Source organism: Melozone crissalis, unplaced genomic scaffold (genome assembly GCF_028551555.1).
Source record: "Melozone crissalis strain CALT ecotype California unplaced genomic scaffold, PUWL_Pcris_2 ptg000006l_1, whole genome shotgun sequence".
NCBI lineage: Eukaryota > Metazoa > Chordata > Aves > Passeriformes > Passerellidae > Melozone > Melozone crissalis.
Genome location: NW_026535784.1, coordinates 25,546,613 through 25,570,284, shown reverse-complemented (window position 1 = coordinate 25,570,284; position 23,672 = coordinate 25,546,613). Strand labels below are relative to the sequence as shown.

General features: G+C 41.6%; 1 protein-coding gene across 5 annotated transcripts in view; it reads right to left on the bottom strand.

The window, feature by feature from the left end:
• The window catches only part of FAT1 (FAT atypical cadherin 1), a 101,249-nt gene extending 78,368 nt beyond the window's left edge, over positions 1–22,881 (bottom strand). For all 5 annotated transcript variants that reach the window (XR_008483994.1, XM_054290683.1, XM_054290699.1 and 2 more), the window contains exons 1-2: positions 22,795–22,881; positions 11,580–14,868 (exon numbers count right to left, since the gene is read on the bottom strand). Coding sequence is in view for 4 of the 5 variants with exons in the window: in XM_054290683.1 (XP_054146658.1) it covers positions 11,580–14,847 (3,268 nt within the window). In the remaining variant the exon portion in view is untranslated. The remainder of the gene's footprint in view (positions 1–11,579; positions 14,869–22,794) is intronic.
• Between the last annotated feature and the right edge of the window lie 791 nt (positions 22,882–23,672).

The following is a 23,672-nucleotide window of genomic DNA, read 5'->3' as shown; positions in this document are numbered from 1 at the left end:
TTATTTATGGTAAGAAAAAGATGCTGTATTATCATAGCTCATTAAATATCTTGGTGACAGTATTAGTCGTTGCAAGCAAGAATTTCGGTGTTCAAACCTAAGTAATTAACTCAAATTTCATCAATAAAATTATAGCACTTTCAGCTAAAAGAGAGAGAGATATCTTTGAAGAAGATGAACTATGTTGCTAATATCTTGAATAATAAGATAATACATATGGCCAGAATTGCAACACCAAATATAATAGAGGCATAACCAATGCACACATTCCAATCTTATCTAGAATCACTTTGATTCACTATACCTTGCTTTCATTACAGGAAGGGCACAGCAAGGGCATTCCTCTCAGATCAAACAGAAAATTCCACAGACAGAAGTTTCCACATGTCTGATTCGTTGCAGATTAAACCCTTATCATTACACAGCAATCTCTAATTTTCATAGAGACAGGATATACCCTGTCATGGCAAATCTACAGGCAAAGGGGGGAGGAGGATTAAAAAAATATAAATACAAACTCCCTGTAGAATGGAGATGTATTCCCTGCGAAAGAGCTATACCTGTCACTCTCACAGGTTTAGAGAACTGGAGGGGACAACATACCAACATTAAAATCACATTCATAATTCCATAATCCATAACTCCATCACAAACTTCTTGGCACTGAAAGTCTTTCAAGCTGAGCTACCAAACTCCTTCTCTATCATAAATACAACCAGAACTACAGGCAACACATACAGGAAGTCTGTATTCATTTTTAGCATTTTATTTGTTCACTCTTATTCACTTACAGCATATTATGTTACTGGAATCTTCATTTTTTCACTCACATGACTGTATCAATTCTGTAATGCTCATGTACATTACCAGTAACACTAAAATTAGAAGGCTAATCCATAATTTGTATTTTGAAATTTGTAATCTAAGAACCTTTTAAGCCTTAAATCCTACAAAAAAATGAACAAGCACTCTATAATCAGCAACTTCAAAACCAAAATTCAGTCATTTTCACTCTCTGGTGTATAGAGGTGGTATCAGGCTTTTTGCATCAGCAAAATAAAAGACTGTCTTTATTATAAACACCCAAAATGATTGATTCAAGATACATGCAGATTTTGGAAATGATTCATGTCAGAAAAGATTATTCTTGGTAGAAGATTAGTCAACAAAGCAATGCAACTACTGTATTTTCTATGTGTAACTTTCCCAACATACAGCAGCTATTCAGTTCTGTTATCAGCAATACCACACTGACAAGTTTGCAAAGACAGAACTCTGAGCCAAACAAACTATTAATGACCACCACTACTAGTAGGTCAAGTCAATTTATATCCACTAACCCAGCAGTTTGTTCTGTAACCCTAATGCCAATCCAAACTATGCAACTACTTATAAGAACCATTAACATATTGACTATCCTTGTTCACAAATGATTTTAAATTAAAAAGAAGCAGCAATTAGAATCATGAATAGAACACAAGGAGCTTGGGGAAACCTCATTTCTGAACATGGAAATGATTTGTTGCACTCCTGCTGCTAGATTCTTTGGATACTTCAGTTTTTCCAAAAATCCCTCTCTGATGGCACTGGAATGCTACAGATTTTCTTTTCTTGAGCCTCATGGAGAGTGATGAATTGAAAATTCATTTTTGGTCACATTCAAATGTCCAGTGTAATAAAGTCACAGATGCAGTAAGAATGATAGACGGATTAAAAAATGGACCTGCAAAACCTAGCTTCAGCAAAGCCCAAAGTATTTTTAAATCCAAGTTCTAAAGCTGCAACTACTACATGTAATAAGTTCTGGAAGCTTGCCAAATGCTCATGTAGGTTTGTCCTTTGTTAAATATGTCCAAATGCTGTATGATTAAAGTCTAAAATCTTCAAAGAAAAGAATAAACATTATGCAATCATTTCAAGCTCCCCTCCTTTGACCTTAATATGTACTTCAAAAGCTCAGCAGATGCTTAGTAGGAAATAAATGCCCAATTTAACAGATGTCCCAAGAGTGATATAGCAAGATGCACCTTCCATAGCTTTTGGCGACTGTTCCCTTTTATTATTCCTCCGCTCACAAGTACTTTTCAAGTCAAAGAGAGACCCAAGTAAGTTAATAGGCCTTTAGTATCTATTCTGCTGCCTGAACTGATTGCTGTTTATAAGGTAAATCTTTGGGACCACATGTGGCTCAGCCCCAGTTCATCTCCTACAGAGACATAGCCCCAGGCAGCTCTGTTTTCATCAAACCAAGCTGTAACCCAATCAACACCTTTCAGAAAGGAACAATCCCTTACTTTCAGCATGCCTGCAACAGAGCAGGGGAGCCTCAGCTTTTGTATGGGATCCCTATTTGGCAGCTAAGGTGATGTTTTACTCAGTAGGATACCGAAGAAAACTCAAACTACTTTGGAAGATGCTCCTGCCAACAGAGAACATAAGATGAATATGTTTGTCTAAAACTAATTCAGCTTTTTCCAAAGACACATTCTAAAAGCTGCATTAACAACCTAATAGCACTTTGGGAGTTGCCACCATCACAAATGCAAATTACATGGTTTTCCTCAAGCCTAAGAAAGAAAAGTAATTCCCTAGCTCCAGGCTGCTCAGGACCTTGGTCCAAACCCAGGCCTCCTCAACCCCTGCCAAACTGAAACTCAACATTAGTTCCAAAGGCCAGGCTTAGTTTTATGCACCTAAAAGGAAACACAAATGCAACAGCATCATATCACAGTTTAACCTAGTGGCACCATTAGTTCTAGACCTTAGAATGCACATAATCACACCCTCAGTAGAGTAGGAGAAAACTGCACACTGCAGTCAAAAGCAGATGGTCCCTGACAGGTTAACCATGCAACCTCTTCTGAACTGGAGTATTAACACACACTTAAACTAACTTTTGAATGTGAGATACTTTATTTGATTGCTGGTACCATGGCTATCTGACACCTGAATTTAGTCATCTTCTAGTAAAATACTTTCTGTATTGCTTTCTATGAATAGCAGCGAATTCAGGCCTTGTCCTCAGTCTAACAGATAGTGCATCCCTTGGTCTTTTATTTCTTTATTTCTTTTATTTCAGACACAAATTGTATTAAATTCGGTCTATACTCTTAAAAGTTCCTAGATTTCTCCTAATACTAGAGGAGATCTAGGAGTTCAAAAATCATTATTAGTAAGCTGGTGTTACAACTATTTGTACTGTCTCATAAAAGAGAATCTATGTGCCAAAGGACTAATTTTTAAAACCATAACAAATTGGCGGAAAATATATTTTAGTTGCATGAAATTTTAAGCAAATGTTTTTTAAACTCAAAATACTACTCACTTTCGGCATAGTTACTTTTTTAAAACATAACTGTTTTTTCTTGCATAATGGCACAAGTTTGCTTTAATGCCACTGAAGAAAAATACATAAAAACAAAATTAAACAGACCATCTTCTGCATCAGCTTCACTCTCTTTTCAACATCATACTGAACACAACACAAACCCACTGGGTTATCCTTAATTAGAAAGCAGAAAATAATACCCCATTTTAGAAATAGTCTACCCAAGTTTTTAGTATCTGTAATTAACAACCACAAGTATGCCTCCTCAATTTAAGTGTCCCACACAGATATGGTTGTCTCTCCCATCTTGCAGACTAAGCTAGAATTTAACCTCTGCTCCATATATAGCATGCCTGACTACCACTGAAAATTATGGTAGGAAACAGAGGTCATAAAAACATTAGATAAATGCTTTAAAAAACAGGTCATAGTGTTTGGGTGGGCACAGTACCATAAGTGGCCTCATTATTTATAGTCACAACAAAACCTTTTTTTCTGGTATTTCTGGAGAAGCTTGATAAGGACTCTCCTGCCAAGGATTCACAAAAGTGTCAGCAGGAGAGTTGAAATGTGCAGACCTGGTCTAGAGTCAGTGGAGATGTTCTCATGCTGCTCATTTTTCTCAATTCAACACCAAAAGGAGAGAATGCCCAGACAAAGAACAAAATATACCACTAGAAAAAAATCCTTAACATGTATCAGCATTAAAATATCTTTCCAGAGCACTTAACTACCAAAGTAATCCTTACTTGCCCTGCCCCCCCTTTTTTTAAGTAGTGCTATTTTTACAAAACTATCCTCACAGAGAAGGCTAAAGAAATTACTATTTCTGCATCTCTGATCTACACTACTTAATGCTTCCAGTACAGCGGCATTTTTTATTATTTAGCACAGATAAACTAAAACTTCTTGAACAGGTACGTTCCCAAACTTTCTCAAAACACAAAAAAAACCCCCAACTCCACGTTCATTTTTACAGAGATACACACAAAAATACACCTCTCAAACTCTTTCAAGAGCTTTAATTACACAGTATTCAAACAAATAGATCCTTGCCCTTGTACTGTTTCCCAAAGAAATAAGTTTAACAGTTTGTGTTCAAATTCCAGATGTTGACCTGAAATTCTGTTCCAGATGTCAGTGTGACAACTAACCACCAACTCCAGAATCCAAAAATAATCTGAGTCTTTTGATTATGAAAAAACTCCCATCTGCTGACTAGAATGTCATTCAAATCTCCAGCATACATTAGAATTAGGTCTTCTCTTAATTGCAAACTGAAGTGCTGATGCAACCCCTCATTTAAACGATTAACCTTCCAAATTAACATTTATAAGCTTAAGAATTTAACTCTAACTTGGAGTTTACAGAACCTAGTAATCATTCTGGGTTTGGTTTTTTTTTGTTTTGGTTGTTTTGCATGCTGAGGGTTGTTCAGGTTATTTTTTGTTGTTGTTTTAGGTTTGGGGTTTGGTTTCTTGGGAATTTTTTTTAGTTTAGGTTGGTTTTGTGGGTTTTCTTCAAACTGCATCAGAATAATTTAAATTCTTATTCTAGGACACGTATGCCTCAGCTACTGAAGAAATTTAACTGCTACAGCTACATGGGCAAATCATTAACTTCAGTACAATGTAATGCAGCTGTACAGAATGCAGTGTAGGATGAAAGAAATGTGCCTGAAAAGCTAATTAGATACCTGCAAGATTAGTCTGTGCTCTGAGCTTTACTCATGACTGTACCTGAGCTAGCTAGGGTAAAACCTCATTGTGCAAAAGGCTGCAGGCACTTAGCATTTTGCAGAAATAGAGACCCCGTCAACCCTTCTCTCTCTTTTGCTGGGAAGAACTACTGTGCTCTGCAGGAAAAAATGCTATCTGAGGACCCCATTCTTTGAGGGTCTTCTTCTTAGTTACTTCTCACTTTTAACTGGTCAAAATATTCACACAAGGAATTTTAATTGCAAATCCTGTGTGCTAATGAGACTGCATCGGTGGGCAGAAGCCAGGCAGAAATGCCATTGTCACAATGTTTGTAAACAAACTTAGTCTATGATGTGAAGATACTCTAAGAATTAGTCAATCATATTAAACCCACCTAGAATATTCCTTCCCTAGTATCAACATCACTTGATCAATTACTATTTTTAATTTAATGTTTCATTGCTTTCTTACAATAAGATTTGCTCAACATATTTTTCTGTTCATAGTTTTCAGTGACTACAATCTGACAGATCTTCAAAGATTCAGAATAAACAGTAAGTCAACATATAACATGGAATTTGTATAGTAAAATGGAAATTATTAATAACTTCTTGATGTCTTTTTTTCCCTTTTTTTAAATTTAAACTGAAACTAAGTTTTTGCACATCCTGATGTTTATATCCATGGTTTATACAATAAGAGTGACAAAGTATACAGAAGGAGCAACTTCAAGATGAAGCATTCAACAAGAGAATGTGAAGAAAGTCCTGTATTTGTAAGGTTGCTTAACTACAATTAACTTAAAACCAAATCACACTTATCTCAGTTTTGATTAGAAATGTCTCCCCTATCTCCAAGTATTTTATGATTATATCTTTACAAGAAACAGACAGAAAACATTCCTAAGCATTTGAACTTGTGTACTGTTAAATTGCTTTTGGTTTGTACCATTTTTCAAAGAGCAAGGGTCACAGCTAGGAGTGAATTGAGGATTAGGACTCCCAATAGATGATCTGGGTACAGTCACCCTTCCTAAAGGTACAAGAGTTGTTGGTATAGGTGCAGGCCAGTTGGTTCCTGTTCCAGAAAATAGTGCTGGTTTAACAGCTATCCACTGGATGCTCATGTGTTCTGCTCCACTGGTGATCATGGCATTTAAACTTTGTTAATGCCAGTCTTTGAAAAGCTCAAAAGCCAAGGACCACCGAAGAAATGGAGCCTGAAGCTATCCCTTATGTACAAATGTTAATGATATCCTGTATTTAAGTTCATGGATTTACATGAATACTACGAAGCAATGTTGACATACTTATTACATGTTAGCCATGCTCTGTTCCTTTTGTGAATATAATTCAATACTTTGCTCTACACAGTTAAAATCCTATTCATTCTTCTTAATAAATGCTTTCCCAGCTGGAAATAGTTTTAGTAATATTAAAAATAGCATCCTATGGCCATTAAGCTTTATTGACACTATTTTATGCATACAGAGATAGTGCAATAAAAATAATTTTCTTCCATATGCCCCTGCTAATTTTTTTTTTACTTGTTCCTTTAATATTCTTTACCAAAACGATTCATTTTTCCTTATCACAGTAGCAAGGTTACACTTCAAAGTTATATGGTTCCAAGGGAAGACTACACGAGAAAGATAAGCACGTGAATGTTACCAACTATGTGACTTGAAAATTCCCCAAATACAAAATAACCAGAGACTGGGAAAGTATTAGAAGAAAGTATTATCTCCGAGCCCTGCCTGTGCTACTGGAGACAGTATCTCAGGCTAGACAGATCTTTGTTTTAAAAAACCACAGTAATGCATCTTTTTAAGTCAGCAAATTAGTTTAATCATCTTAAAATTTGTCCATATCGTTAAAGCAGAATTACTGTTATTCTGTAACACTTATGGCCTAATAACTCCAAATCAGGTTAATGAAAGAGCAGCAAGATTCCTGGTATCAAGTAACTACATACTGTAAAAATAAGGTAACCATACACAAGGTTATCATGTATGAGGTTCAGACTGTCACTTCACCCTTCACACCATTCTGGAACTAGGGTATGTACAGTGAAATTTCCTCAGTTGCAGAAGTTTAGAAAACACCTGCTGGTAGCCTTGCAAGTTGAACTACTTGCTAAGTTTCTGATAATCAGTTTATAATAATTCACTGTGTCTTGAAAGCTTACTGTGCAGGCCCTACATCAAACATCCAGCGTCTGCATGTATAAGGATTGTAAATGCAACTGCTTATTTATAACAGACATGATGGAATTCATTACTTAAACCTTCCTTCACTTCTGAACATCAGTTTCCAGGATGGGCTTCCATCTTCCCTAAGCATTTCAATGAGACCTTTCTTAGGCAAAATAACCCATGGCATCTACACATCCAGAGTCTGCTGGCTCCCTTAGCTATCTAAATTTTGAGCACTAGAAAGAAAAGTAAAACCTTAAAAAAAACATTGAAACATGATAAGAACAGCACTCAGTCATAAGCTAGAAGTCCTGATATCCCAAGGAAAAGAGCAATCTGCTTGGAAAAATTCTTTGGAGAAGGCCAGATAACTGCTACAAGTTTTTCTCAGCCTCATTTTTACAGGTGAAAATCAGTATGAACATTTGCTCAGCACATGCTGGTGCTCCCATGATAATGTCCCATCCCCCCCAGTGAGTGCTACTGTTCACCTGCCTAAACAACTAGAAGAAGTACTGTGAGCTCTTCCCAACACAGTTTTTACAAACTAGAGCTTCCATCTTTCAGTTAACCTTAGAGGAGTGCAAATACCCAAGGAAAGGCTCCGTTCTTGTAAGTGAAAACCAAAAAGTAAACAGGAAGACATTCTTCTTTTTCCCTCCTTGCCCACTGGAATAAAAACTGGGACAAAGAAGTTTCAGTATTGCCTTGGTCCCACAGAGCTTCTGCTTCAGTTCTGCTCCAGCAATTGCTTCTGTAATTCTTTAGAGTTTTTCTCAATCGAAGTAGCAGCATGGTACTGACATGATTTATCTCACTTTTACTGTTCTGTGCTAATGGGATTTAGATGGTGCATGGGTTTTTCTTGTGGCACACTGAGATCTGCATCAACACAATGCCTTCTGTTATTAATACACACCAATGTGCTCAACTCCTTGTCAAATTCTTTGAGAAAATATTTTACTGCTGCTTTAGCAGGCAATTTATATAGCCAATTGATCATCTCAATTTACAGCCTTCAGTTCCACTCACAAATAAAAAGCTATCTTAAATTCCAAGTTCTCCTGAATACGTACCTAAAGGATAAACAAATGGCTTTGTTATATAAATTCACAGCACAAAAATCTCATTTTAACATTTTTCCTCTGATATAATATCTCAAAGTCTTCATTTACCATGCAATTTAAATTTTATTTCTGTACAATATCAGGCACAATGCACTGCTGTACTTCTGAATCATACATTGAGCGATGACCTCTGATCTCTCTCCCTTACCCCCTTGGCTTCCAGTTAACAGTTTATGAGCTGAAGAAAGCATGAGGCTGAACCTCAAAGTAATCTCATTAGTATAATTTATTTTCTTTAGTCATACTTTATAAATCTCTATAACTTCCTGAGGAAATGGGTTTCACGACTTTATTACACTTCATGTGAAAAATACTTCCTTTTAGCTTAGGAAAGGAAGAATACTTTAAAACCTGTGAACTGTGTGTGTCCTATTTTTTACATTACAAAAAACAGACAGTGATATAGGTGCTACAGAAACTATTGCAATTTTCTAGACTTTTATTCTACTCCTTTTCTGACCATTATTGCCTTTTCGGGCTTAAGAATACTAAGAAAGCTAAAATATGACTGACTACCAAATTCACCCCTAACATGAAAACACTTTTCTATGTCTACTTGAAAAGCATCAGAGCAGGCAGGGAATTAAGTATTCAAAGCAGCTTCTGAGTTTGGAAATATTGGTGCGTGGTGCTCCCTGTTAAGACATTGACTGCTAATGGTTTGGGCACAACTGCAGAAAACAGAACCTATGAAAACCAGTGACTGAAAATAAAGGTAAGTCTTGGAAAACAGAACTCAAGACTTAATGGCAAAGATGTATTAAGGTCCCTTGTGAAAATACCAGAATTACAGGTCCAAATATCAAACACCACTACTATTTCCTACCTTTTGAACTGTAAAATTAAAACAAACTTAACATAGGAAAGACAACCTAAAAGTCAACAAAAATCAATACATGGAACTAGCTATTCAATGCTTCTATCATCAGTCTGCCTGCAAATATGATTGTTGTTCTTAATTTCTTATAAGCAAGGGATAAAAGAGCCCTTCTGAACCACTGAATAGTTTAATGTTGACTTGAAATAAGTTCTTAAATCTGATTTATCTGTCTTTGAACTGACAGTGTAGTATGATGCTCTTCAAAGACAGCAGGATGAGACATGTAGCTCAGGGGTAAAGTCAAAAGAACCTTTCAGCAAGCTGAAAAAGTCAGCAAGTTGCTTGAAAAATTTCTCTTTCACAAATTCTTCAATGTACTTTGTTGGCTGATAATCAGTCTGCTCCCTGTATCAAGGCCAGGCCATTTTGAAAAATATGACAAATATTCAGACACGGCAGTATAAAGAGTCCTTCAAGAATAATTCTGATGGCTTTTCACCAAAATAAAATGTCAATCCAAAATTTAAGCTACACTGTCAAGTTTGTACATACTCAATGTTCTTTCCTTTAGCTCACCATTTGATGGAATAAACACATCAAGCAACCCAAAATAAACACTTTCTTCCCCACACCAGTGTCATAAGTTTAATTTGTTCAATAATATTAAAAACTAGCAACCTATCTCCACCACCACCCCATTCCCACCAAATCCTTCTACTTCCATCCCCAAAGAAGTGCAAACACTGGATACCAGATATGAATAGAGACAATGCCTCTCCCATGCCTTGAAAATACAGAGCCACTGTTCTGGACAATATTATTGAACAGAAGCTGGCTTTGCCCCAGGCTCTGCTTTGTAAACCCAGCTGATAAAAAGCAACTTAAACTCACACCAATTCATTAGTCAAGTAAACTAGCTTTGTGCCAAAAAAGCAGAGAGGCAACACATGCAGACAAATTATACCATGGTAGTACCATCACAAAAACACACACACCTGGCGACATACCCATAAACAGGCTCATTCTCACTTACTGTTACCTGTCACATGTACAACACATTGCCCAACTCAGACTCATTCTATAGGACAACTATAATACCATAACACACAGTGAAACTTTAATATACTTATGTAAAAAGAAATGCATAATGATACACAAATGAATATTCTGCACACATACCAAATGGCCAAAAGCTAAACTACAAGGTCTTGGAAAGACAGTATTAAATTCTCCACTTTTACAAAGTCTGTTTCACTACCTTAACTAGGTGCTTTGTTAAAAGCAAAGCTGAGAGAAGCATTGATATATTTCAACCTGTAGAGCTGGTTCTTTGGCCACAAACCACATAATTTAATCACAGACTTTCTAGAGAAGAAAAATAGCGAGCAACAGTTTGTTCACCAAAGCCCTACAGAGTAAAGTGGCTTCATGAGTCTCTATTACCCACATTCACAATTGTGGGAAGCACAGAGAACACATCGAATGACTACTGGATGAATCAGACATAATTCCCACTTTTTATTCTCAGTTACAAGCTTTTATTCTTTAAGACATTGATCACATATGTCATCATTTACCTATATGTAACCTGTAGACAAATTGTGCACCAGACTCCTCCTCAATTTATTTCAAGATGCTTAGATAACTGCAAAATATCAATGCTCTCTCTTTATCAAAGACATAAATGAATAGATAGCTACATAGACATCACACCAAAATGCCAAAAAACAGCACTAGAATTTTACTGAAAATAAAATTATGTTTCTTCTGAACACATGACACTGGAAAAATTCTCACACTGCTCATCAATGTATGGATTATTTATGCAATAAGTCAACAGTTCAGTGCTTGATTCACATGAGGTTCTTCTAAGGTTGCATCAATGCTATCTTTGGCAGAGGCCTTCCAATGAAGATGGCACTGCTTACTGAATTCTAGATGGGCACCTGTAAACTCTGAAAGTAACTGACTAAGACAGCACTATGGCAATATCACACCCATGCATACCTCCAGTAAAAGGAGCAAAAGATAATGTTATTTAATTGAATGTAATTTAATTGGAAAGTATAACAGCCCCACTGTCTACAAGACAGAGAGTGTATGCACTCACACGAGGCAGACCTCCATTTTACACCAAGAGTATTCCTGCTTTTTCTGGGTGGTATAGATTTTAAGACTTAAGCATGGCTCTAGGTAGGCTGAATGGAAGTGGGAGTATTAGAGAGAAATTACTTATTAAATGTAGAAAAATAATTTCACTTAAGTAGCAGACAGAACTATACACATTGTTGGTGGCATCTTTTAGTCCAAACAAGAACACCTACATCAACTGTGACAATGCTGCTTCTCTTCTCTCTTTCCTGGCATTTGATTTTGTTTAGTGTATAAAAGTAACAGAAAGCCACCTTACCTTTTTCCTCATCAATTCGAAAAACTCCTAAACCCGATCCATCTCGGATGGAATATCTGATCTCCCCATCTCTTCCTGCATCTTCATCATAAGCAGAAACTGTCATTACTGAGGAGCCAACAGGAGCATCTTCCTTTATGAAGCCTTTATCTGCAAATATGGAGAACCGTGGGGGGTGCAAGTTTTCATTCACATCAACTACCTCAACCTCAACGTAACAGGTAGAGGACAATGAAATGGGTTTTCCCTTGTCCTTGGCCCGCACGGTCAAGTTATAAAATTGTCTCTTTTCATAATCCAGTCTTTGTACAACACGTATTGCTCCACTTATTTTGTCAACATCAAAGGTGCCGTCTCCACTGTCCAAAAGACTGTACCGTACTTGACTTGACTGGCCCAAATCAGGATCGTAGGCTTCTAGCCATGTAATAATTGTTCCCTCAGGAAGATCTTCTCGAATTTTCACATGATAATTTGAAGGAATAAATTTGGGAGGATTGTCATTTACATCTTCTACAGCCACTTTCAGAATAACTGTTGAAAATAATTGAGGTTCTTCAGCAGATTGGTCCCTAGCCTCAATTTTCAACAAATAAATGTGCTGCTCCTCCCGATCCAGGACCCCTACAACTTTCACAACTCCTGTCACAGAATTAATAGTAAACTTGTCTGTATCTGTAAGAAGAGAGTATTTCACTTCTCCATTAGCCCCTAAATCTTTATCAGTAGCTCCAACTTGAATTATTTCACTGTTGGGCTCTTTGTTTTCACTTACTTCAACAAAATAGCTGTCTTGGAGGAACTCCGGTGGGTTGTCATTAGCATCCAAAATTTTTATATCTAAAAGGGTCCAGGCAGACTTCTGTGGTATTCCAAGATCATAGACAGTAATATTGAGAGTATATTTATCTTTTAGTTCTCGGTCGAGGGGAGATAGAATTTTCAGCACTCCTCTTTCCATATCAACAATGAAACTACTGTCCTCATTACCTCCAGAAATAACGTACACTAGCTTTCCATTGAAGCCAGTATCAAGATCAGCAGCATTCACAGATATTATGCTAGAGCCCACAGGTTGGTCTTCTTTTATCTCAATGCTACTGGGAAGAGTACTTCTAAACTGAGGCGCATGCAGATTCACAGAGTGAGTATCAAAGAAAGCATCCTCAACTTCTCCACGATTGTGCAACTTATTTGCTTGTAAGAGTTTCTCTGCAAGCATTTTGGCAACACCAGTTTCTTCACACTGTAAGTTCACTGGTTTGCGACTATTAGCTACAGTTATGTTGATATACAATGGTTTTGCAAAGTTCTCTCCATCTGTAGCTGTAATTTTCAAACTGTAAAAAGACATTTTAGCACCTAGGCCATCTATTAGCGATTGTTTGAGAGAAAGTACTCCAGAATTTGGGTTTAGGCTAAATAAATCCAGTTCATTTCCAGATTCAATTTGGTATCTCACCAACTGGAGCTCATCAGCATCAATAGCAGATACGGTTGTTATTTGTTCTCCAACACCAAGGTCCCTGGGGATTATTCCCTCACAATTTATTTTCTCAAAAAGAGGTATATTGTCATTCAAGTTATTTAAAATAATAGTAACAGGAACTTCAACTTCTCGGCGATACGGTATACCCCAATCAGAGGCTCGAATCCTTAAATTGTAAACCCTTGGCATCAATTCATAATCCAAGTCTTCTGAGGTACTAATAATCCCACTGAAATGGTTAATCACAAATGGCAAAGGATTTAGGTTGGCAATGCTATAGGTCACATAACCATTTTCCCCTTCATCAGGGTCTTTTGCATTCACTCTCATGACACTTGTACCTATTGGCACATTTTCATCGAAGGAGGCCTTATAAGATGTCTGAGTAAACTCAGGAGGATTGCTATTCATGCCTAGTACCTTAATTAATACTTTTGCAGAAGCTCTTCTGTCACTTGTCACAACTTCAAGTTCAAAATGGGATGCATATTGTGCTTTTATGGGTTCTAATGTGGTAATAAGACCAGTGTGAGCGTTTAAATTGAATTTTACTTTTCCTGGTGTGTTTTTAAATACATATTTTAAATGTGGGTAACTAGGCACAGCTTTCACCATTATCACAGGTGTGTTTGGAGGAGCAAATTCACTTATTTCAGCTCTATATATCTCTTTTTCAAATCTGACAGGACCAGACTTAAATTGTGGTGATGTCACATGAACAACTTTTACAGAAGAAAATTGTGGGGGATTCCCTTTGTCTTTAGCTTGAAGGGTAAGGTTGTATCCAAAAGGGTGACTCTCCCAGTCAATGGGGCCAATGGCTTTTATTCTGTATTCTTTGCCACCCGGAACAGACCTCACTGTTTTGAACTGTTGAAGCACATCTCCTGCAACAATATTTAATGATGCTATCTCCCCGTTCGAACCCTGGTCATTGTCCTCTACGGTTACAATTGCATACGTGGGATCTGGGTCTGACTCTGATGGAGTCAATGGAACAGCTGTAATGACAGGGGCATGTTCATTGGCTTGCTCTACGTGAACCGTTAGTTTTGCCATACTGCTTATGCCGCTGCTACCATACAGCTTCAGCCCACGGTCCACTGCAAGAATTTCCATCTCATAACGCTTCGTGTCCGAGTAGTCAAGTCTACCAGTCAGAACCACCACTCCACTAGTTGGATGTATGGCAAATACATCTGTTCTTTCTTTAAAGCTGTAGTAGAACTCTCCATTTGTTCCTATATCTGCATCTGTCGCGCTGACTCTTGCGATGCTGGTCCTTATTGCTGTGTTCTCAGGCAAAGAAACGCTGTACGATGTTGGAGAAAACAAAGGCCGCAAGTCATTTGTATCCAGTACCTGTATCCTGACCTTCGTGCGCGTTTCAGCATTTGTATTTTTTTCAACTGCTTTAACAGTCAGCATATAATGGTCCTTCACCTCTCTGTTAAGGATAGCTGTGTTTCCTCCCTTGGTCCGTATTCTCAAAAAGCAAAAGTTTCCAAGAACATACTCTTCAGCTTTGAACAAGTTCTCACTGTCACCAGAAATAATTTTGTATCTTATGTCCCACAGCGGATTTGTAATGTAAATGCCCATTTTCACTGGATGCCCAACGTAAGTCTTGGCTGCAGAATTCTCATACACAGTGGCATTATACTGTATTTCTGTAAATTGCATTGATGGAGCATGATGTGGCCTTTGATTTCCTTCACAGTTTCCAAAATGCTGCACCAGCAGCAACAGCAGCAACAGCATAGTCAAGTATCTTCCCATGGCAGCAATTACAAAGAAACCCTGAAACAAGAAAGAGATGTAGTAAGGCTTATGATTGTTCAGAAGTTTATCAAATAAACAATAATGCTTAGTTCAGAATTCATGCTTGAAAGAAAACTGTAGGTTACACATTTAGACTATATAGTTTTCTTAAAGAAAGTGTCAAAATTATTTGCAATAACAGAAACACAGATAAATTAAAAACTCCTACAAAATGCCAAGAATCCATTACATCAAATTCTAGGAATTACTAACACAACACGAGAGGAACACAGAGCTAAGTTCAAATGAACATTCCCATGAAGCAACATGCTAGAAGAAATACATCAATGCTGTCTGCTATGAGCAAACAAAGTAGGTCAGAACTAATCTGGAGTAGTGAACATTCACTCCAGTTCTCTACTTCATATATGACAATTATGTCTAGTAGAAAATTCTCCTCCCTCATTAAATGTAGATTGTAAAATGACTGATATGAAGCTATGTGGAAGTAAACTGCAAGAGTTGGCTGGCTATCACCATCAATTCTTTACAAGAATTATAAATATTATTAATAGAACAGAGAATAATTCTGTATTGTATTCCCTGCAGCTCTAACTGCCCTTCTAAGAGTAGTGCTTATCATTTAAAAAAAAAAAAAAAAGTCAAGCACCACTAAGGTGTAAAGCCCATAAAGAATAAGACGTATTCCTTTATTCCCCTCTCAGAACAGATCTGAAACAAATAGGTATCAAGAGCTATAAGAACAAGACTCTATCAAAATTACTGGAGGAATATTTCAGTTGGGCATCTCCAACACACTCTAGAAATGACAGAGAAAGAGCCTGGAACAGCAAGACAGTCATAAAGGCACACCTTCACTGGATTTGCCTTTTGAAGACAGTATAATATTTCTGCTAGCTAAGTCTAGACAAGATTGCAGCAGGAAGAAAGGCAGAAACCTCAGGAACAAGACATCTGGGACCAGCTTCTTCATCTGGGTTTACAGCAACCGTCTTCACTCCTTCAAGTCTCACAGTACAACAAATTAAAGCCTCAGAAGGCTCCCTTGACAAGCCTAAGCTTTCAACAAGAACCTGGGGGCAAAATTTCTTCCCAGCAAGTAGAAAGCAATCTAACATTTTCTTGATTACTTTGATTAAGTAGTACACATTCATTTATTTCTCCTTTCTCTATTTATGCTTTATTTTTTTCCCTTAACTCTCGTTCTGAGTATTCTTCCCTGGCCAATCTGCTATACAAATCAAACTAATTACTCACTATGTCATTTTTTTATTGTTCCTGACCTTTTTCTCCCCACATTTAAGCCCTGGTTTGCCCTCATCCTATTCTTTGGATGTCAATCTCTAAGTGCCTATGTTCATGCTAGCTCTGTTCACCAATAATATCACATGTTGTCTCCTTTCTCCACTCATGTTTTGTCTTACAGTAATTTTTCTCTTCCCTATTTCCAACGTACTCAGGTAGATTTGTGAAAGATCACACTGGCTGACATTCCATGGACTGACTCTGCCCATTAGCAAACATCAGAGCAAATTAATCTGCTTGTGTCAACAGTTCACTTCAAAACCTCAGAGGGAATTCAGTCACAGATATTCCTAAGTCAATGAGTTTGACAGGAATTTAAGACTCAGATTCACACAAACCATACGAAGTATTGTAGAGGAGTACTGAAAAGGAATATCCTTCTGGAAGGAGAAAAAAAGAAGTGTGTCTGTCTTCCAAATCTAGGCATTAAGTTGCACAATTAAAACTATAAACACAGCAAACAAAAAGTGAATAAGCAAACAATAAAAAGCATTAAAGCTCTTTGAAGTTAGTCACTAGCTGGAACCAATACTTACAAGGTCTTAACACTGAATGAAGAAAAGGTTGGGAGGGCAAATGGCTGAGGTTGGAACAGTCACCATTTCAATGGCTAAACAGTATTATTCCTCCCCCATCTACTTTCCTTCCCAGGCTATGATATGTCCTGGGAATACAGAGGCACTTGGGTCTCCAGGGCTTTATGTCCCAGTATACTGCCAAGTTAACAAATATTTGCTTAAAGCCAAAAAATAACCCAAAAAACCAAAAGAAACTCTTACACACAACCAAATCTTTGCAACAAATAACTGGTATCACTAACTGGCCTAAAAGGCAATGTTAAAAAGATTGCTTAAAAAGGATGTTTTAAGCAATCAACAAATCCAGCTTTTCCTCCATCTTGCTGGAATTTTGGAAGCCATCTATTACCAATGATCTATTACTCAATGATCAAATTTTATGTTGATCTGATCAGATGCTTCCCTGTTTTCTACCTCAGTTACACTAGGATTTTTTATTATTATCATTTTTAATTTATACTGAAGTCCAAAACCCAGCTTTACTTCAGATGCTGTAGCACCTAACTCACTGCCTATGTTTATGTTTGGCAACAGGCTATTTGAAGTGGTGGATTTATAATGTAAAACATTGTATCTGTTTGTATCTCTTATCCTTTGCTGCTCACATCTCAGGCACATTAGACAGGACAGGTACACCACTAAGATGCATCGAGATATCCAAACTTCTCATTAATATTCAAAGTTGAACACCTGTAGGTTTTACTATAACTGCAATATTTTTCTGTGCCATAATACCTTGAGCACTTTTTGCTGCTCTTTTGTAGCACCTTCAAGTCTGCTCAGAACCAGCAACAGGCAGCCCATTACAAACAATAACACAACCACAGTAAGAGAATCCCCTCCCCAGCACTAACCCCTATGACTTGCTGAGTTACAAACAAGAATGTAAAAGTATCTCTCAAGTGAACACTTGACCACATCAGATAAAAAGTTAGCAATTTCTTTACACAACACTATTTCCATCTTGTCACAATTTACACAGTTACTAGAAACTAAAAAACATTGACTCAGATTATCCAAAAATCAACATAGTATATTCTTGGAAAATATCTAAAGTATTAAACAGCTCCAGATATAAAAACTATTAACTACTAAGAGAAAGTATGAAAGCTTTAAGATAAAGTGATAATGTGTTAGATATAAACTCAGATGGCTCATTACAGCGTGCCAAAATGACTGAATTTCAGAAACATTTTAGCCAAAGGCTACACTTTGAACTCCTAAATTTTTATTATCTTTGGAATACAACCAGTTCAGGATTTTCTGTATCCATGTTCAATACACAAGGCAACAGTTTGCTTAACAAAACTTCACAGCCCTAACCTCATAAATGCACACCATATTATTCTGAAAAGCTATTTTCAAACAAACTGTGATTTCCTATCTGGAAATTATTATTCAGATAATTTTTATTTCTATGCATATCCAGGTCATTTTTATTTATATGCAAATTCAGCACTGGGATATGTAAGACAGTTTTACTAATTAGTTAGAACATCATCAAAACTATTAACGTATTAAAACATTAACATAATTTGTACATGGAAAAAAGTATTAATGCAACTTAGAAATATGAACTATCTTTACATTAAAGGTCTAAGCATAATTTTGGAGCAAGCAGAGCTCAAAGTGATAAGTTACAAATTAAGATGACTGGATAAGACAGCAGTCACAAGAAAGACTGTTTCTCCTAGCACGAAGTTTACAGTCCTTAGATTTCAAAGTTTATAGTTTGAGATTTGTAAGTTTTAAGCATAAAATACAAAACTTAGTAAGGAACAATTTCGATGCCAGGCAAGCAAAAAAAAGACCAAATCAGGCTTATCTTGCTTACCATAGATACATTGAACCAACTTACCACACACAGATACATAAGGTATCTATAGGCAGCATACGCTGAGATATTGACTCCCCCATCAATGGAAGTCACAGGTAGAAAAACTATCTAAACCAGGCAATATACCCAAGTTAGTCTTAGTCTCATTGCTCTTCTTTTTCTACGTGCAAGCTCTACCCTTTAAGTCCAGAATAACCTATCTGCCAAGCAAAACATTAACCATGTTTATTTACCACAAAGGTCAATTTTGATCAGCACACCCAACTGATGCTGTCTGACAGAAACGCACTGTGAAATTAAACTGTCATGACAGGATTTCTAGTGTAGCAGTCCATGAGAGATCGTGAGACTTTGCAAGCTGCACTAATTGTGGTTACACCTACCCTTTCAATTGTTTAAAAGGAATTATTCATGTAGTCTGCTGGGAAAAAAGAAACACCAGGTTTAGCTGTTTCAACATGCATAACTTTCCAATCAAACAAATTAACAGTGTCTTTTGCTTTTCAGAGGGGGAAGGTGTCTGTTTTGGCATTCATAAAATTAACACATGATGAGAGTGTATGGTAGTGTTACTTTAGTAAAGCTGGTGAGTTATTCAAAAAATGTACATTGTCACAGAGATTAACATAACAGTTTCAACTTGTGACTAAAGTCCAGTAAGTTTTATGTTTGTATTCCCCACATCATGAGTTAATCTCATGAGATACTTTGATTTATGTTTTCAAGTATTAACTGCTAAAAAGAAAATGCAGCAGCTATACTCCAGCAGCAGGCAAAGATTCTGAAACCAGAATGAAACAAAGATTCACATGGAGAATTTCAGCTGTTTATCTGTAGGCAGTTACTTACTGGTGTACTCATCAGCTGTTCAAGGAAAAGCAAACCTCCAATCTCTGTGAATAACAGTTTGATTGAAATTTAGCCTGGCATCCTAAAATTTGTGATAACAAAAATATTTCTACTGATTTTGAATTCAGTTTTAAACTTAAAAAAAAAAAAAAGAAGGAAATCTTCCAGAGTTTCAGAGTTTAAAACCATTTTACACTTGTTTACTTGAACTGATAGCAGAGCTAACTTAGCCATACAAAGTTCTTTAGCATGCTTAATTTAAAAAAATCAGATCACAGTTCTTCTGGGATGACTACTAAGGCACACCTTTCATTCTCCTAAACGAGATTTTAGGATTTCACAGTGAATAAAACAAAAAGTTTTAAAATAGCTTACAGCGTGCAAGTAAGATATTTACTCACTGAATACTGTGGAATTACGTCCACACAGTTAGAAAAGCAAATAGGAAATATACATCTACTATACAACGTTCTTTTCTTTTACATAGAGACAGCAGAGGTGGTAAAAGAATACAGGTAGTATTTCCTATGCCACTCCCTAGGAACAACTTGTATGTAAGTATTTAAACCGCAGGAAAACCTGCTGCTAGAAGGCAGCAATTCTTTAACTTACTAATGCTTTTCCGAAAAAAAGTTTTCATCAGGGGGACACTAACAGCGGTAAAACACGGCGTCACTTACTGACGAGAGAGATTAAAAAGTGCGTCTTTCAAACATAACTTTGTTCTGCTCCAACTGCCCTAACGAAGAATAAAAGCAGCAGCAGGAGCCGACTGATGAGTGCGGCCGGGCTCTTCCGGGGAGCCGCTGCCAAACGCCGGGTCCCGGCGGGCACTGCCTTTTACCTTTCGGAGCAACCCGGCGAGGAACGCAACGAGGGACGCGGTGTGGAAGTGCAAACAAAGGAAGAAATTCATCCTAAGGTACTTCTCACCCGCCGCGAACCGCCCCTGCCGGCTCACCCGGGAATGAAGTTTGCAATGGCCCATCAGACGCACTCAGACACCTTGCCTCGGGGAACAGCACCACCGCCAGCTCTTTTCCTCTGCCCAGCTCAGGCAGACCCTGCCCGCTAGAGTCCTGCTGGCTCTCGGGGGAGTGCGGCCCCCGCTGCAGACCGGCCGGCCGCCGCCAGCCGCGGGGGGACGGGGCGCGGGGCCCGCGATGCGATGCGCGGCGGGGCAGGGGTGGGCAGCGGGGCAGGGTGGGCAGCGGGGCAGGGTGGGCAGGGGCCGGGCAGCGGGGCAGGGGCCGGGCAGCGGGGCAGGGTGGGCAGCGGGGCAGGGTGGGCAGCGGGGCAGGGGCCGGGCAGCGGGGCAGGGGCCGGGCAGCGGGGCAGGGTGGGCAGCGGGGCAGGGGCCGGGCAGCGGGGCAGGGGCCGGGCAGCGGGGCAGGGTGGGCAGCGGGGCAGGGGCCGGCGCCGCTCGCAGCCCGTCCCAGCGGGGCCCAGCACGAGGCGGCCGCTCGCCCCCGTCCCGGCCTCGCCTCGGAGCTCAACTTCCCCCGGGGTCCGCGCCGCCCTCCCCCACGGCCAGAACTTCTCCCAACTTTCCGGCCGGCCCAGCGCTCACCTCTGTGCGGCTCGCTGCCTGCGGGAGAGGCGCGGGCCGGGGCCAGCCCCGCACGGTGCCCGCCGCGCCGCTGCCCCTTTCTTCCCCGGCCACCAGCGCGCCTCGCCGGTGCCTCCCCGCCCCCCGCGGGCCGCGGCGCCCCCCGCCGCCGGATTCCTCCGCCGCGCTGGACGGCCGCCCCTCCGGAACTCGTTTCTGCGGCGCTCGGCTGAGCGGCGGCAGCCCTCGCACCCTGCCCGGCCCCGCCGTGGAAGGACGAGCCGCGGAACAGAGCAGCGGGGGAAGGGCGAACCACAACCGCGAGCTGTTCCTCCCGGTGGCCCGAGGTCGGGGAACGCCTCACCTCCGCCGCGTTCGCTCCCGCACGACGGGAGCGGCAGAGAATCGGGTGCCGGTCCAGGGACGGGGGCGACTTCGCGTACTTTCTGAGTAGAAAGGCTACTCAGAAACTTTGGAAAGCTGCTGCCGGGGGTGTCTTACGGGGATGGCAAGGGAGACCATCAGAGCCGGCGGGCGCACGCGGTCCTCTGCTATCCGAGGAACAGCGGGTGGCCCGGACAAGTCCCGCGGTGCCCGCCCGCACCGCTGGTACCCAGGAGCGCCTCGGCGACTGCTGCCCTTCCCGCAGGCGGCCGGGCTCACGCCTCCCCACCTCGGCTGGGCTGGGCTGGGCTGGGCTGGGCTGGGCTAGCCGCCGCTGAACGGCCGGGCGGAGCAGGAAGGTCTCAGCAGGGGCCAAAAGCCACTGGCGTCTCCCGCGGTTCCCCGGTACCGCTGTAAGGAACGGCACCCTGCTCCGGCGTCGGGAAAAGCGGCGGCAATAAGAGGGAGCGCGGAGCCGGGTATGCAGCGGGGGGAGCGCAGCGGCGACCACCCTGCGGCCCGCGGAGACCGTATGGGCTACCAGTCCGTACTCTCAAGGGGAAAAGCGCCCTGCCGGATTCATGCTGAAGGCATATCTGGCAGTCTGTCAGCCCCCCATTAAAGATTAATACTCCGAAAAAGTCCTTGAAGGATTCCCCGCTCATTAATTAGTGATCACACTTAATAACTATCAAATGTTTGTCTGGGGAATCCTGTCCCAGCGGACTCACGACGAAGCCGGGTTGCAGGTAGGAGCCGCCAGCGGGGGCGCATTTACCACGCATTAGCCCTGCCACATCTTTCATTAGCCACATAAATAAATACAGCCAGCGGCGGAGGGAGCCCCTCTCCAAGCACAGCCTCACGCGCCCAGGGCTGCAGGTCAGGAGGAGCCAACCCGGTCAGAGAGCGCTGGCTCTCAGGGTCACCAGCCCGCAGCCGGGCGGCTCCGCCCCGCAGCCCCGCGCCTCCTGCCCGGGCCGGCCCCGCAGCCCCCGGCCCCGGCCCCGGCTGCCCCCGGCGGCGGCGGCGGTGGTGCAGTTCCGCGGCGGCCGGCAGGGGGCGCCGCGCCACAGCGCACGGGCGGCGGGCACGGCTGCGGCCCCGGCTCCGCCGGAGGGAGCGCAGCCGAGCCCGGAGCGGCGAGCCCGGCTCCGGCTGCGGGGTCGGGAAACTTGAGCCTCGCTCAAGTGAAGGGGGCGGTAAAGCTTGGGTACCTCCGCTCCAAGGAACACGTAGCTTTGCACAGAGTCGATGTGCGGGTATATATACACGTACAGATATATACATAAACATACCGACTCTACACAGTTAAAAACCACGGGTTGAATCGCAGACCCTACTGTTTTCAGTAACGCAGCAAATTAGAGCACTAGAACTCTCAAGGGAATCATCCCTCTCAGCACCCTGCTGATAATAAACTCATTAAACAAAGAACTCACCAGACCAGCTGGACTCGGCACTCTTCTCACAAAGTCCGCTCCAGCTCAGTTCATGTCCGCACGCTTCCTCCTCCCGCTTTCTTTTTTGTCCTCTGGAGAAAGCACGAGCAATGCTCCGGTGCCCACACGCCTCTAGAGCGTGAACCCCGCGGTGGCCCTGGCGCTCAGCGCGGCCCCGGCGCGCAGCCAGCGCGGCGCCCGGCCCCGCCGCCACAGCGCGGCATGTCGGCTCCGACCCATCCGCTGCTTGAAACTTGAACGAGGGGGGAAGGAAAAATACACGGGGAGTGGGAGAAGAAGAAGAAAAAAATATAAAAATATAAAAAGAAAAAGAAGATGAAGAAAGGCGAGAGGGAGGGAGAGATCCAACTTTCTTAAGACATGTCCAGGCAAAGAACGGGCAGAGTTGAGGAGTTACAGCAGCGGAGAGAGTGAGAGTGGAGACGCTGCGCCGGATCGCCGACTCCTTCCCTCCCTCTCTCCTTCCCCCGCCTCCCTCCCTCCTTCCCTCCCTCCTTCCCTCCCTCTCTCTCCGTCTCTCTCCGTCTTCTTTCGCACTCTGTCCGTCCCCCTCGGACCGAGCTCACGGCAGCACCACCCCCTCCCTGCCCTCGCCGCTGCAATCGGGGCGAGAGGGAGCAGCGCGCAGCTCTGCGCGGCTCCGCGCGGGCTCTGCCGCGGCCGCCCTGCCTCCTTCTCTCTCTCCCTCCCTCCTCCTTCCTTCCCTGCCCGCCTCCCTCCCGCAGGTGAGGCGCCGCGCAGTGCCCGGCACGGCCTCGCCGCCCCAGCTCCCCGCGGCCGCCGCCGCTCGGGGGCCCCGCTGGCTCCGCCGCCGCAGCGCCGCTCGGCTCGGCGGGACCGCGCTGCCCTCGCCGCTC